This window comes from Columba livia, chromosome Z (assembly GCF_036013475.1).
Source record: "Columba livia isolate bColLiv1 breed racing homer chromosome Z, bColLiv1.pat.W.v2, whole genome shotgun sequence".
In the NCBI taxonomy this organism is placed as follows: domain Eukaryota; kingdom Metazoa; phylum Chordata; class Aves; order Columbiformes; family Columbidae; genus Columba; species Columba livia.
This window is the reverse complement of record NC_088642.1, coordinates 78,839,450-78,854,095: the sequence shown is the minus strand read 5'-3', so window position 1 is coordinate 78,854,095 and position 14,646 is coordinate 78,839,450. Positions and strand designations below refer to the sequence as shown.

Genomic DNA, 14,646 nt, shown 5'->3' with positions numbered 1-14,646 from the left:
ACTCAAGACTGCATATGGCAGTGTGTGTGTGTGTAAAATTTTGTGATATTTCAAGTCATGACAGACTACTCCTGGTTTCAGAATTACAGCTTTAAGTACCGTTGTGCCTTTGGCAGCACTTGAAACCTTGGCAAGAACTGCAGCTGACTAAGAACTGAGTAATTGTTTTAAAACTAAATCTTTTTATGCTGTTTTCCTTAAGAAGAACACCCTGCCAAATAACAGGCTTAGTAGGCACTCCATTGACTGCGTTGTTCCACAAGGTTTTGAGCATAAAGGCACTAAACACAAAAATCACTCTTTAATCTTGTCTTCTGCAAAATATAGAATTTAACCCCAAAAAATCTTTTGTTTCGTATTCAAGCATGTTCTCATCCAGCACCAGGCCATGATGCTTAGCAAAAAAGGAAGACTAGTGAGAATGAACTAGCCACGTTTGTTGGGTTTTCTAACAACGTCATTTTAAGACGCTAGTATGCTAGATTTTAATAATACCTGAAATTTTGCTCAGATAGTCACTTTTTATTAGAAATTTACTTCTTGAAATAAAATAATGAAGAGAAGAAAGAGTATGGTTTTCATAGGCTTTATGTGCTTAAGTGGATGTAAACCCATTAAGAGAGACAGGTTTCCCCTGTCAAGTGCCACAGGCATTTCTAGGGTTTCTTAGTTAACAACTTCCTTTTCCATTTAGCATCTGTCATCCAGTCAGAGTTTTATCAGTTCATAGTGAGTTATCGCTGGCATACACTAAGGAGTTAACCGGTATCTTCCTTCTTGTTTTGCTTTGTTTAATTTACGAAAATAGCTGCAAACACAATTTAGCCATCTGAAGCTAGAAGGAGGCCCTGCTGCTCACAGGGGCCTGTGAATGGTGAAGGATGTGCTGGTGTCCCAGTAATACAATTACAATTAACACACCATAACAGAACAAATGCAACTGTACAACTGTGAGATAACACTAACAGATGTATCTTTGACCAGCTGGCATAAATTCATGGTGAATTTTCCAGATTCATCAGATTCACACATCTTGAAAACAGTCTGTTTTTGTTAGGATTTACTCCTCTTTATAACTAGGGGTGACAATTATTTATACTACTTGTTGCAACGGCAGCCAGTCGAGTTGGTTGAGTTAGTTGGTGAGACAGTGTTAAACACCTGATCTATGACTTGGAGGCGTTTTTAACACATTTAACCTGACAGTATGGAGTGGAATATTTGGATTCAATGGGGGATTGGGTGGGAACAAGGTTTGTGTCTCTGCTTAAGGATGGGTTGCCTCACCAGTCACGCCAGTACTGCCCACAGGGGTTGAGAACCAAAGGTTGAGCCAGTTTATGGAAAAAATGAACTGAAATCTGTCTAATGTCGAGCGGGTGAAAAGATAGACTTCTTAAGCGCATAATTTCAATGAAACATCTGAGCATTAAAATCACATTCTTACTGACTGATGTTGAGTTTTTGGGAAGTCAGTCAGTCAGTCAGTCAGTCTTCATAGCATGCAGGTCCTCTGAGATCCTGAGTTTTGATGCTGAGCAGAACATAATTTATTTTTGGTGTTGCAATCAGAAAATGCTATTTGCTCTTGGATCCTACTGTTCACAGATGTTCATTTGGATGATTTTGTGGAGCTCTTCCATAGCCTTTTCCATACAGATAATGTCATATATCTAAGTTTATTATTTATATATGTCTTATGTTTTATTGGAATGTGAAAGGCAAACATATTTCACATTAATATAAAATTAACACAAGCCTTCATATAAACACAAAACTAGTGCAATGTGTCATAATACATAATGCAGTATAGCACAGTATTACACCGAATCTACCTCCCTCAAGTTACCTATGCTTCAAAGTTCAGATTTTTCTCAGACATGTCAAGGCTTCTACCATTGTAACAGAAACAATCAGAAGTTCGGTATAGATATTTAGATACTGTCTAAGCATTGTCTTCTTACATTATCTTTCTTAAGCTAATATATTGTGGACAATGCTTTCCAAATCTGCCCATGTCTTCTATTTTTTTCCACTCCTGCACTTATATCATGCAGTTATCCACCCCTAAGGAAAACATGATTAAGTTTCCCAGCTGAACATCAGACTTTCTCTAAGAAAATAAAAAATAATGTTCGTGCTGCCACATGTCTTGTGATATTTTGTCAATGATGCATTAAAAGAAGAAAAATGTTCTTGGAAAAGCTTTAAGGATGCAGAGTACTTTACAGTTCAAAGTCACGGAATGCTGTTATCAGATCACGACTTGGGGATGTTTGTGACTGTTTTGGGGGATTTTACATCAAATACCTGGCTCCTCTGTGCTAGTCTCGCTGCTCTGAAGTTGGAAGGAGAAACCCAGACTTACAGTGATCCACCACTCAGCGTAGTGAGTCATCAGCTTGTGCCAGCTCAGTTGAGCAAGGCAATTCCAGCTTACTCCCTCTCCACCCCTTTGAAATAAGAAAGTAAATTACAGATAATTACTGTGGAGATGAGTCACTGTATAAATAGCATTTTAAAATAACCACAAGTTTAAATCACTGCTGATGGAAAAAAATGTAGTGTTGTGTAGGAAATTTTTGGTAGGGTAATTTAGTGCTTTTATTTAACAAGTGGAAAGCAGAGTGCTGACATTGCATTTGAGCTGGTATGATAAAGTAAAAATAGTCTATTCTTTGAGTATTCAATAGTTTGTTGAAGGCTGATAGACAATTTTAAACATCGTCTATCAAACTATGAGGGGTGAAAGAAGTCCTAGCATATATAGCAAGAGATTAAGTTAATTTGATTTTTTTAAAAAGTATGCATTAAGTACAAATGGGTTCATACCTTCATATGTATTGTTAATATACATCTGTAATTTCTGTTGAAGGTTAAGAAATACAGTGTTGACAAGTAGATGCGTCTTAAGCATTTTACAGAAGTTCTCACTAACTCTAGTCTAACCCAGACAAGAATCAACATAGTCTGTTCCTGAAGGAGCCTAACCCAGCAATCAAATAGTCAAAATGAATTAAATAAACAGGAAAGTAACTTTATTGGCATAGCTGTCTTGGTGTCTGAGTGATTTATTTCAGCTGAGATTTAGCTCTCCAATTTTTTTTAGACTTGTACCTAAGTGAAGAGCGGTCCCACTGAAACAACCATCAGAGTAATAAGAGAATCCAGTTTTGAATTACTAATGCTGGTATTCATCCCAGTAATTAAGTCTAAAAATGTTATTCACATAGCAATCTGAAAAAAAAAAATAGTTATTGGAGTTAATATTCTTTGTCTAATGGACAATTTTGTTTAACCAGATTTAATGCACAGTCACTAGTATTTTAATTATTTGTTGCTCAAGCAATAGTTGAGTTTGCAGCTGGTACAGATTTTGGCACTTGTAAAATACAGGAATGGAACTTCTAACTAACTTTCATGTTCTCTTCTGTTTGTGTAGTCCTCTCTGCCAGTGGTACCTTGAGAACATGCTTGGTTGACTTGGTTTTTCAGTTTATTTCTTTACATCTGTTTCTGTTATTCTTAAGGTTTAAATACTCCGTTTCTCTTTTTCTGGAATCAGCTGTCATGTTGTTATTAAACTAATAATGTATCTGATTAGTTCAATTTAAAACCAATAGAGTGGTGTTTTCCCTTCTTTCTTTCATTGTCCTGAAATCCTCAACTCTTACGAACACATTTCATTTAAATTCAGAAATTATTCAGTGAAAGCATATGTTATTGCAATATTTAAAAGCTTCATGTGATCTTTACATATGTACATCTCGAAATGGATTAATCTAGTTTCAAAATACACATCTAGACACCAAATGAGGAGTTACAAAAGGGAAGAATTAGCCTCTTAAATACCTGATTTAGGCCAATGAGGATTGTGTTTTGTAATGTACTTTTCTTGCAATGTCTTAATTGTTTATCTGAACACTAAGCTATATAAATAAAAATCACCTACTTACCTCAGGAAACATTAGTTTGAGATGAGATGGTTGGCTGGTGCTTCAGACAGTAGTTCATTATTTTCTACTGATTGGATTTGACAGGCCCCGAAAGGACACCATGCTACTCTGCAATTAGAAATACCTCATATGTCCGGCATTAATTGTCACATACAGTCACACATAGAATATTATACTGAATTAAGCAAATTTTATCATTGGCCTCAAATACAGTTGGTGTCTGTTGAAAAAGTCTCTGCTATCTCTGACAAAGTTTCACTAAAAAGAGTAAAGATCTGCCTGCTCCTTTCCTTATTTCTCCCACCATAATACATGGAGTGATGTTGAAGGCAAATAAGTCAATTTACCAAGCATGGCACTGATCTTTGAGAAAATGTTTGAAAACTTTATACATGCCAAGTGCAACCTCTGCAGACCTCAGGGAGGATCAATGTTTGCTGTGGCTCTAGGGGCATTGTTTTATGGAACTGATTCTGCAAAAAATCAAACAGAAGGACCTTTCATTCCAACTGGTAGAAAAGACTCCTTAAAAGAGAAAAAATTAAAGTAAGAATATCTGTGTTTTGTATCTTAAAAGGGTCTCTATATCACATTTATGGAGAATCCTCTCAGGTTTCTACATGCTTTTAGAGTATCCAAGTGAGAAACAACTTGATTGCTACTTTTTCTGTCATTGAAAACTTTGCAAGAGTGTGAGAAGACCATTTTTGTGATGCATGTGTATATAAAACACACTGACTGCAAGGAGATGAAGAGCTAGGTCACTGATGTACTTTTAAAATACAGTTTTACTGTGAATCCATCTGTTTCGTTATTTTGAATGAACAGGTAATAGATAGTCTGCAGTCAAACATGCTTTCTGATGGTGATTCAAGGCAATTTAATGGTTATCTATCACCGAAAGGGAAATGGTTTACTGTGAAGATAGGAATTTGTATTGCTTTCCTCAGACACTAAACATATGGAGTGAAGAGTCCAATGGGCAACTACCCATCCTTGCCTCCCTCCCAAAACAAAACAGCAAACCCCAAACCCACGATTTTCACTCCCTAACTACTTAATTTCAGGATCATTAATTCATTGTTGCCAGCAGCAAGTTGGAGGAAAGTGAAGGAAACAGACGGGGCAAGGGGTGGGCAAATGGGAAAAAGGTGTGGAACGTACCTCTCATTAGCAGCTAGTCAGCATCTGGCTGAGCTGTGTCATCAGACAACAAATTTAATTAGATTACCAAATACTTGGGCCTTGTGGTCGATTTCTTAGAAGGCTTTACGTTAAGAACCGCTCTTTTTTAGTATTGCAACAGCTGGCAGTAAATTTGCACAGAATTTGACACAAACTCTTCTGTTGCGCATTGCTGTTGCAGTATTGAGCCTGTCCCACCAGCTGAATTAGAGGGAAAGATGTAACATTCTAAGTATAAGTGAAGATCTTAACCCATTTTAGCTTAGTTCTCCACTAAGATGTGTTATTCACGTTGATCAAACTATTTAGCCTAAAGTTTTTCATGATGTCATATTGCTCATATATTAAGAAAATGCAAATAATATAATGGTTTGAATATATGGATTTCTTCATCTGTATTTTTCTCTCTCCTTTCTTTTTCCTTTCCCTTCCCTGTCCTCACCCCTACTCCCTTTTTGCACAGCCTCGATTGAAGAGGAACCAACTTCAGCAGGTATGAATAATTTATGATTACATCTGCATTGTGGTAACCACTGCTTTCTCTAAAATAATTTTAACCAGGTTTATTTTGGGTCTAACACATGCTAAATAGCCATATCACTGTTGGGTTCTTTTCTATTTCATTCCCTTTCTTTTTTTTTTTTTTTTCCCCACATCCTTAATTTGGAGTCCATAGGAGATACACTCCTCCATTAGTAATTTAAAATCTTATTTGCCGCATGTGCCTTCGTTTTTGCTTCTTCCTTTTTTAAGCTGGCACATCGGACTTTACACAAGAAACCAGGTCAAAAGCAATCAGGAGTTCAAAAAAATGATTCTTTATTCTACCTTTTTATCTGTCTTTATGCTGGTGAAGTTCAATCATCTACATGACCCCCAAAACCGGCATCCTTAAAGACAGTGCAGCCTGGGAACAAGCAGTGAAGGAAGGGAAGGACAGCAGGTGCAGAAACATCCTGTTCAAAGAAAACATTCTGCAGACTATGGCCTGAATATCTGCTCAGCGAACTTTTATTTCCATTGACAGGCTGCCAACTAGTGAGAACCGTTAACAACACAGTCATAAAAATTAGTTTAGGAGCTCCCCAGGAGACACAAACACGTAGTGTTTATTCTATTGCAAAGATTAACTATTTCTAATTAATTGGCAATCCATTAGCGTGGGAGTATTTAAAGAAAAAGAAGACAACGTACCGAAGAAAAATGCTACTAAACAGCTTAACATATTTGAAATGGCACTGAGTTGTATAAACTCAGTGAGCTAAAACATCAAATGGGTAGGGAGTCACTTTATAGAGACTTGTTAAAAGAAGTAAAGGTCTCCAGAGGACGAAAGGAGAAAAGGTAAGGAAAGTGAATGAAGAAAAGATGGCAAGGAAAGATTGAACACTGTTTACAACACTAACCTACAACTTGGGAGCAATATAAGTAATTAGGGTACAGTGGAGAATAATAAATGAAAGGATGGAGAACAAACCCTAGAGTAGAGGGTGAGAATAGTTAAGACTAGCACTGAACAGAGAAAGAACAAAAGGGAGCTTTTAACATGAAAATAGTAGTGGAATGGAAACAAAGCATGACTGAGGCGGGAAAAAAATGAGAAACAGAAGAACTGAGAAACAAAGGAAGAGTTTGGGAAGGTAATATAGAGTACTAACACACCCCTGGGGAGTATATATAAAAATTACTAAGCATCAACCTCCAACTATCTGTTTCTTGAGAGATCTGTCAGCCTTGAAATTTTCATGGAAAATATCTTAATAGAAACGTAATGCAGCTGTTCAGTAGAAGTATCAGTTACAAAAAGAGATTATTTTTTAGATGAGAAAGAGAGAAAAAGAAAACAACACTCTTTTTTTTCCTTTATGGAATTAGTTTCAGTATGCACATTTTGTAGAGACGGAGTTTAGAGGCATATACGGATACACTGTGCTAATGTTCAAGACAATCTTTCTAGGGTTGTGCATTGTAAAACCATCATTCCTGGTGCAACCAGTGTATTGTTTCATGAAGATATTGCTTCCTTCTTTTCATTTTGAGCATCACCACCGTTTTTGTGAAAGCCTGTAACTGTGAGCTGGCCAGGCTAACCAGATGTATCAGCTGAAAATGGGTAAATGGAGGGAAATGGATTTTATAAGTCAGCTATATGGCTTCACTACAGATCTCCATTCAACTCACCAGCTGAAATTTCAATAATATCACAAAAGTCTGCAGATTCTTTTTTCTGTTCCTCAGGAGCCCTTGCCTTTTGGAGTGCCAGGTGACATGGTTTGCTTCTGTATTCATTTAAATGGTTTGGTTTTAATAACTTCTGACTGCTTTCTTTTACTTGGCCCTACTGTCATTGCTTTGTTTATTTCCCCACATAATTCTTCTGTTCAACAAAGCTCAGCCAACAATTTACAATTAACATCTTTGAGCATTGCTCTGTCACAGGATATTCCTAAATGTTCATAATTTTTTTTTAATTCACTCATTATAAATAACATTTTTATAGTATTTTTTCAAATATTTCCCACAAGTCTTGATCAGATATGTTTCAAATGGAAATCATATACTTACTTGTGGTTAGTTAAGTGAGATGCACTAATTTTTAGGCATTGTTTTTATTGTTATAGTTTCAGGGTTTGTTGGCATCTGAAAATGTGCCACAATTAGTTATGAAGTAATTAGCTATACCAGTATAACTTTCTGCTTGAAAACTCTCAATGGAAAGAATGGTGATCTTTTCATGTTTGCTATTCCACGAGAGAATGCCATTTGCAGTGAAAGTATACATGTGAGAGACCCACTGATACAGCAATAAAGATAGATATTCCCACACAGACAAGTCAACAGCTAGAAGTACACAAACATACAGCATGAGAATGTTTTTGTTCTTTGGTTTGGACAGATTAACAATGCCTCTGGCGTAAATGGAAGATGTACAATATGAGACAACGTATTTGTAAACATTTGTGCACATAAATCTTAACTGCTCAGAAATTATATTACAAAGGAACATGACTAAATACCTGCAAAATTAAGCTAATTAATGAAGCAGTAATACTTTCTGGTATTTAATCTGTTTCTAGAACATTAATACTTCACATGGTTATATTCTTCAGGAATTATTTTTGAAACAAATGTTTTCTTGGGAAATATTTTGATTAATTTGAAGCCTTTTTGTCAGATTTAGTTTGACTAAACTTCTCCAGGCCCAGAATGTTTTGTTTTGTTTTGTTTTTTCTCTTCAAATGATAATTTACACCTTTGGGAAAACAGTTCCAGTCTTTGCTTTTAGCAACAAATCGTGGATCTTAAACTGTTCTGCTGGATATTAATAGAGTATAACCCAACTCTACATTTGCATGGAATATGACTAGGATCAAAATAAGCTATATTTATTAAGGATACAATTTTCTAGAAATTCCATACGATGAAACAATAATTTTCTGTACAGGTGTATGCAGCTTGTTTGGGATCTTCCTCATCAAAGCAGTGAAGTACGTAGTTAGTATTTGAATAGCCGATGCGTAGTAAACCTATTGTGTTTGTGTCATGTGTTTAAGCATGTGTTTTCTAGATTGGAGCTCAAATTAGGTGCAGCAGAAGTGCAGCCTAGAAGCTCAATATAAATTTTAACAAAAAGTGCACTATGTTGCTCCTGATGGGGGTGAAACTCAAAACATGACTCTTTTACTAAGAGCAGGAAAAAAGTTTCAAATTGAGTGCTGAAGGGCATGCATGTGAAAATGAAGTAGTTTTAAAAGTTCATTATAAAGATATTACTTATCCTAAGTTTTCCAGAGGAAAATTTATGCATAAAGTGTGATTATCCTTTACGTAAGATTAATCTATGTCTTAAAATTTAATAAGCAATACTGTCTCTTCAGATGCTTTGTATTTTTTTGTTTTTATTGATTTTGCTTTAAGGTATGACCAGATGTTGTTCTTGCTTTGACAGTAACAGATTAGTGCATTCTTAGGGGATTGTTTCAATACAACTTATTTCTGTGATTGTATTGACATTTATAAAGCTATGTGTTCTGCCTCAGGCAGATACCTCTTCCTCAGAGCACAAATGCAGTCATGCAGTCTGAAGGATGCAGTGGTGCTGAAGAATAAATAGAAATTACACCTGAAGCCTCCTGCAGTCACCAAGAGTGTCTCACAGTAATTTCAGTGGGATGTATTTTGTTCAGGCAGAAAGCAAGTTCTATTAGCCACCAGATTTTGTGCTTCTCCAAAAAAGCAGCAAATTTCCTCAAGTTTGTGACATTTATCTTAGTGGAGCATAATTAACCTTCTGATTCTAGTGGTGATCCAGTAGTGTTGGGGAGCTGTGCACACGCTTCCAGCTGCAAGGTCCAATAGCCATCACTTAGCATTCAAAACTGCTAAAAGTACCCTATGATCGTTTTCTAAACACTCTGAGGTAACAGAGTGTATTTAGTGTTACCATTGCAGGGGAAGAAAGATGAGATTAATTGGAAGGCAACATAATATTTTTCCAGACAAAACTTATTAAAGGATATGAAGTACTTCAAGTTGCAGCTAATACATGAATTTTGTGAGTATTATAAATATTATTTGAGAATTTTCTGAATATTATGTACTTTGAATTGATCTGTGATACAGAATAAAATTAGAATTTATTTTTCTATTTGATCAAAGGGACAAAACAATACTATTTCCCAGGCCTAAGTGCTAAATTTTACTGAAGTTTAGATTTTAAAAAAGTATGCAATCTTGTTTTAGCTGTAAGTAGAATTTTTTTCAATTTTCTGGTGAAATTACTGGTTCCTCAAAGTAATTGTTTATGGAACATTGTGAGTTTAAACAAACAGAATAGAATTTGTATTGTAAAAATGTGAGATGCATTTTTTGAAAAAATAAGTACTTTTGCTTGTTCTAAATACCCCTGCATGTAAAAAATCACTGAATTATAATTTTCTACAGATTTAAAACAGTAGACATAAAATAATTAAAATCCAGAGTTTTCCCTTGTCCCAGTCTATTTTGAGGTAAATTCATAAGTCAAATTTTTAAGATTTTGACTTTTCATAAATCTTCATGGTGGAAGGTAGGAAGGTTTTAGTCAGTACCATCTTAGATAGCTTTATATTAGATAGATTATAATAGTTTTGTATTAGTTTAGAACATAAGCAGAGTCAGATGGAACATCATAAATACATTTTTCACTATGAGGGTGGTGAGGCCCTGGCACAGGCTGCACAGAGAAGCCGTGGATGCCCCATCCCTGGCAGTGATCAAGGTCAGGTTGGATGGGGATTTGAGCAACCTGATCTGGTCGAAAGAGTCCCTGCGCATGGCAGGGAGTTTGGGCTAGATGATATTTAAAGGTCCGTTCCAAAAAAAAACATTATGTGATTTTGTAACTGAAATTTTAGATAGGTCTTTTGTTTGGGCAGAGTAATGTTGTAACCACTTTCTCATTGTCTTTCCTTCCGTCATGTCAGCAAATGCCTTTACCTTTTGGTGTTCAACTGCTCATCAAAAAGCAGAAGATAACCAGTTTCCTAAAGTGCTGGCAACCTGTTGTTGATCCTCAGAGAACTATATTATGAATTCAAATGGAAAACACTTGAGATCTTACTGAGATTAGTATTTACACAGGAATTATACTTGTATCCTTATAGTCTAACTATACTATATGTTTCACGTAAAAATACTTAACTGATTGTGAGTATGAAATTAGATTTCACAAAAGGTATCTCTTCTTCCTGAAAATAATGTCCTAATGGCCTTCCATTGATTGCAAGAAATTCAAATGGTAACTGCATTAATGATTATCAGAAAAGAAAAAAATAAAATAAACAGATGTTTGTAGCTTATTGCAATAAAACTTTCCAAAAAGTTCAGGAGATATTTAATCTTCTTACTTTCTCACCCTCAAACCCTCAAAGCTGCATCTAGCATAGTGTCAAGGACTTCAATTTACTGACTGCTGTACAGCAGCATGCTAAGTGTTGTAGTTTTGTGAGACCATTCTCTCAGGCTGTCTTTCGAGGCACAATATTATGCTGTGGATTGCAAAGCTATTCTATTTCACACATTTTGAAGAGGAAAAGCATCTTTCTGAATTATTCTAAGGTAGAGGAATTGCTGTTCCCTCGGGGTCTGTAATAGAGTTTTTACTCTCTTGCTTAACTTGGTTTATGCATTTGTACTAATTCCTTTTCTTTTTCTTCTTGAAATGCGTATTTTACTTTTCAGTGCCTGAAGCTAACTTGTTAATTACTTTTACATATACTTCAAGAAAAATGTAGACTAAATCAGAACATTATAGAAAGGTCATGTTGAACCCTACTCCGATGTAAATGAGGTTTATGCAGTGGAAATAGCTCTAGATTCCAGGTGGCACTGAAGGCTATTACAGTAGGCTGTCACATTTTAAAGCTGGAAATCTTGCTTAGGTCAGGAATGGAAATTAATTAGTATTTTCAGCCTATCTCTTAGTGAAAGTTTGTCCGTATATCATAAAAATAACTCGTTTTGGCAAAATTGCTTGCTTCTTTTTGGGATTAGACAGAAAGAGTGCTAGGAGGCTGAGATTAGCCTGTAGTGCTGGCAGCTATCTGAGAAACTCATACATGGGCAAATTTTTTAAATAATCTGCATGAAGAGTGGTATTTCTGGTGAGTTTACAACCTTCATCACCGTATACCAATAACAGTGGAAGTGGAAGATCACAGTGTCCCTTAAGCCAGTTATTGCTTTATGTCATGAACATTTTATTTTGGTTGCTTATCACTTTCTCACCTGAACTTGAGACAGAGATTTCCCATACCAGGCATCTGCCTCAGGCTGAACTCAGCTCAAATCGCTTCACTGTTTCTCATAATGAGGTTAAGGAAAAATGGTGTTCTGCTGCTCCTTTTTATTCTCAAAGCTGTTCTACTGAGAAACCTTTCTGCACCAATACTTCAGAGCTGGGACAAGCAATTTCACAGTGAAGTGTCAGAGGTTGCTGTTCTTACTGCCATGGAAAAGTCCACAGAGTCAGCCAAGGAGGTAGACCTAGTTCACACTCAATTAGCAGAGGCAGGTCCTAACCTAACGAAGTTGAGAAGTCGCTTTTAAGGAAGCCAGCAGTTTGTGCTGCTGTCTGAAAGTGAGTGAAATCAAGTCTGCCATGACAACTACCAATGCATCTCTGTATCACAGAGAGCAGGGAGCAGAACAGATGGAGGTGGCACCCTGGAAGGGAAAAACGAGACCTTTGTTTCAGGCTCTAGCAATGTCAGCACTGTCTGCTGATACCAGGTCTGCATAAACAGGATAGCTTTATCTTGGTGCTTTTCTATCTAGTAAGAAGTATTCCCCAGGAAGAAGCTTTGCAGCTGTCTAGACCTTGCTTGGACAAACACAAAGATCAGAACTAGCAGTTAAGACAGGGTCCTGTGAACAAAATAGTAAAGAATTATCACTTTATACTGATTGCTTCAACCTCTGAAGATGAAGCAAGAACAAACAAGACAAAGAAGAACAAACCCATTTTTAAAAAGGGTAGAAAAGAGAACCGCAAGAACTACTGACCTGTCAGCCTCGCCTCTGTGCCTGGGAAGATCATGGAATGGATGTTCCTAGAAGCTGTGCTAAGGCACATGGAGGACCAGGAGGTGATGTGAAACAGCAGGGTGAACCTTGTTGTGGCCTTTCAATACTTAAAAGATGCCCATACAAAAGATGAGGACAGAATTTTTATCAGGGCCTGTTGCAATAGGACAAAAGGCAATGGTTGTAAACTAGAGGAGGAGAGATTCGGGCTAGATATGAAGAAATTTTTCACAATGAGGGTGGTGAGAGCCTGTCCCAGGTTGGCCAGAGAGGTGGTGGATACCCCGTCCCTGGAGTATCAGGGGTACATCCCTGATGTACCTGGAGACATCCCAGGCCAGGCTGGACGGGGCTCTGAGCAACCTGAGCTGGTGAAGATGTCCCTGATCATGGAATGGGGGCTGGACTGGATGAGCTTTGAAGATCCCTTTCAACCCAAACTTTTCTATGATTCTATGAAACTACTGTTCTTGTTGCTCCAGGGATCTCAGTGTTCTCTATTGCTCCTTGTGTTGTCTGTCCTTCCAAGAAGTAGAGCTGAAGCACAGGAGAAAATATGACAAATGACTAACCAAGGCAGGGAACAGATAACAAAATCCTCTCCTGTTAGAACAGACAGATTTTCATCTGAGAAGTGACGGAAACTGAGACAGAAATTGCTGAGGGACAAGAGAGTTTACAGGCAAATAAATTAGATTAATGAATTGTACATAAGCACAGAGTGAGTGGGTCTGTATATGTGCACACAAAGGGGAAGGCTGCAGTGGGATTATCCATGTTGGGTTCTCTGCTGCTGGAAGAGTTGTCTCCGTTTATGTGGCCATTTGTTTCTGGTTTCTTCTTCCAACATACTCGTGCTTTCTTGCTCTCTTCTTTAGGCTAATTCTAATGATTGTACAGCTACATATTGAGCTGCACCATGTGGCTGTTCCTGCTGAAAGTATCCTCTTCCCTAATGCAATTTCCCTGATAGAGTTAGTGTTCATTTAGTTCAGCTCCTGGATCTGACTTACCATGTAGTGACATGTGTGATGTCAGTGGGAAGGGAAATTTGGCGGAAATACACAGTGAAAGCTATAGCAAAGAAAAAAATTGTCTAATTTTTGGTGAGCTACTGTAATTAAATTGCATTAAAGCAGTCAAAGATTCCAATACAGGCATTAAATGCATGGAAAGTGGAAAAAAAAAAAAACAAAACCAACAAATACTAATGAAAGTAAAACAAGGAGGAGTACTGGTTGGTTTGGGATTTGAAAGCAGGTTTAAAAGCCTGATGAAAAGGACTCTGTTAAAAATAGCATCCCAAAGAGGCTTATTTTGTGCCTATTTTCATTTTAAGCTGTCTTATGATCATCTTTAAAACACTGGATTGACAGTGAAAATATAAGACTACCAAGGAGGAAATTTTACTCATTTTCTGTTCAGTGCAAATTTAAGTGGTTTTTAGTTAGTAAGGCTTTGAATTACATATTCATTCAGGAGGATGAAGAAGTATTCAATAATGACCAATTTGCAGGATGACTGGTCCTGTAGAAAGATAGTACATGGTAGCAAAGTTAAGGGCTATAAAGTAAACGTGCTCTTAAAGATGCTAAGTATAGTTTGCATGGGCAATGAAGCAGACCATTCCATGACAGTCATTGTAAGCCAAATAATATTTATCAGTGTAAACTTTTAGTGGTGTCACATACATGATGAGAGACAGTTCTTGCCTATATGTGAATCCGAAATCCTGACTGTTGGCAGTTGTGCATTTGACACTAAATTGTGCCAAGACTATTTGGGCAGTAATCATTTTGCACATCAGTGCAGAAACAGTATGGGTAGATGTCATCTCATTCTAATTTCCTTTTCAAGAGTGAGAAGTCCAATCTAGGTCGATCTTTGCAGGCAAAGAAAAGAAACAGAAACCTGTGGAGGACAAGTCATCTCAGTAAGT

The 14,646-nt window shown here is 36.9% G+C and overlaps 1 protein-coding gene across 3 annotated transcripts in view; it reads left to right on the top strand.

Annotated features, from left to right (window-relative positions):
• EDIL3 (EGF like repeats and discoidin domains 3) overlaps window positions 1–14,646 on the top strand; it is a 254,738-nt gene that overhangs the window by 98,321 nt on the left and 141,771 nt on the right. For 2 of the 3 annotated variants that reach the window (XM_065046490.1, XM_065046488.1), the window contains exon 3: window positions 5,605–5,634. The exons of the other annotated variant lie outside the window; for it this stretch is intronic. In XM_065046490.1, the coding sequence (XP_064902562.1) occupies window positions 5,605–5,634 (30 nt within the window). The remainder of the gene's footprint in view (window positions 1–5,604; window positions 5,635–14,646) is intronic. 3 annotated transcript variants of the gene reach the window in all.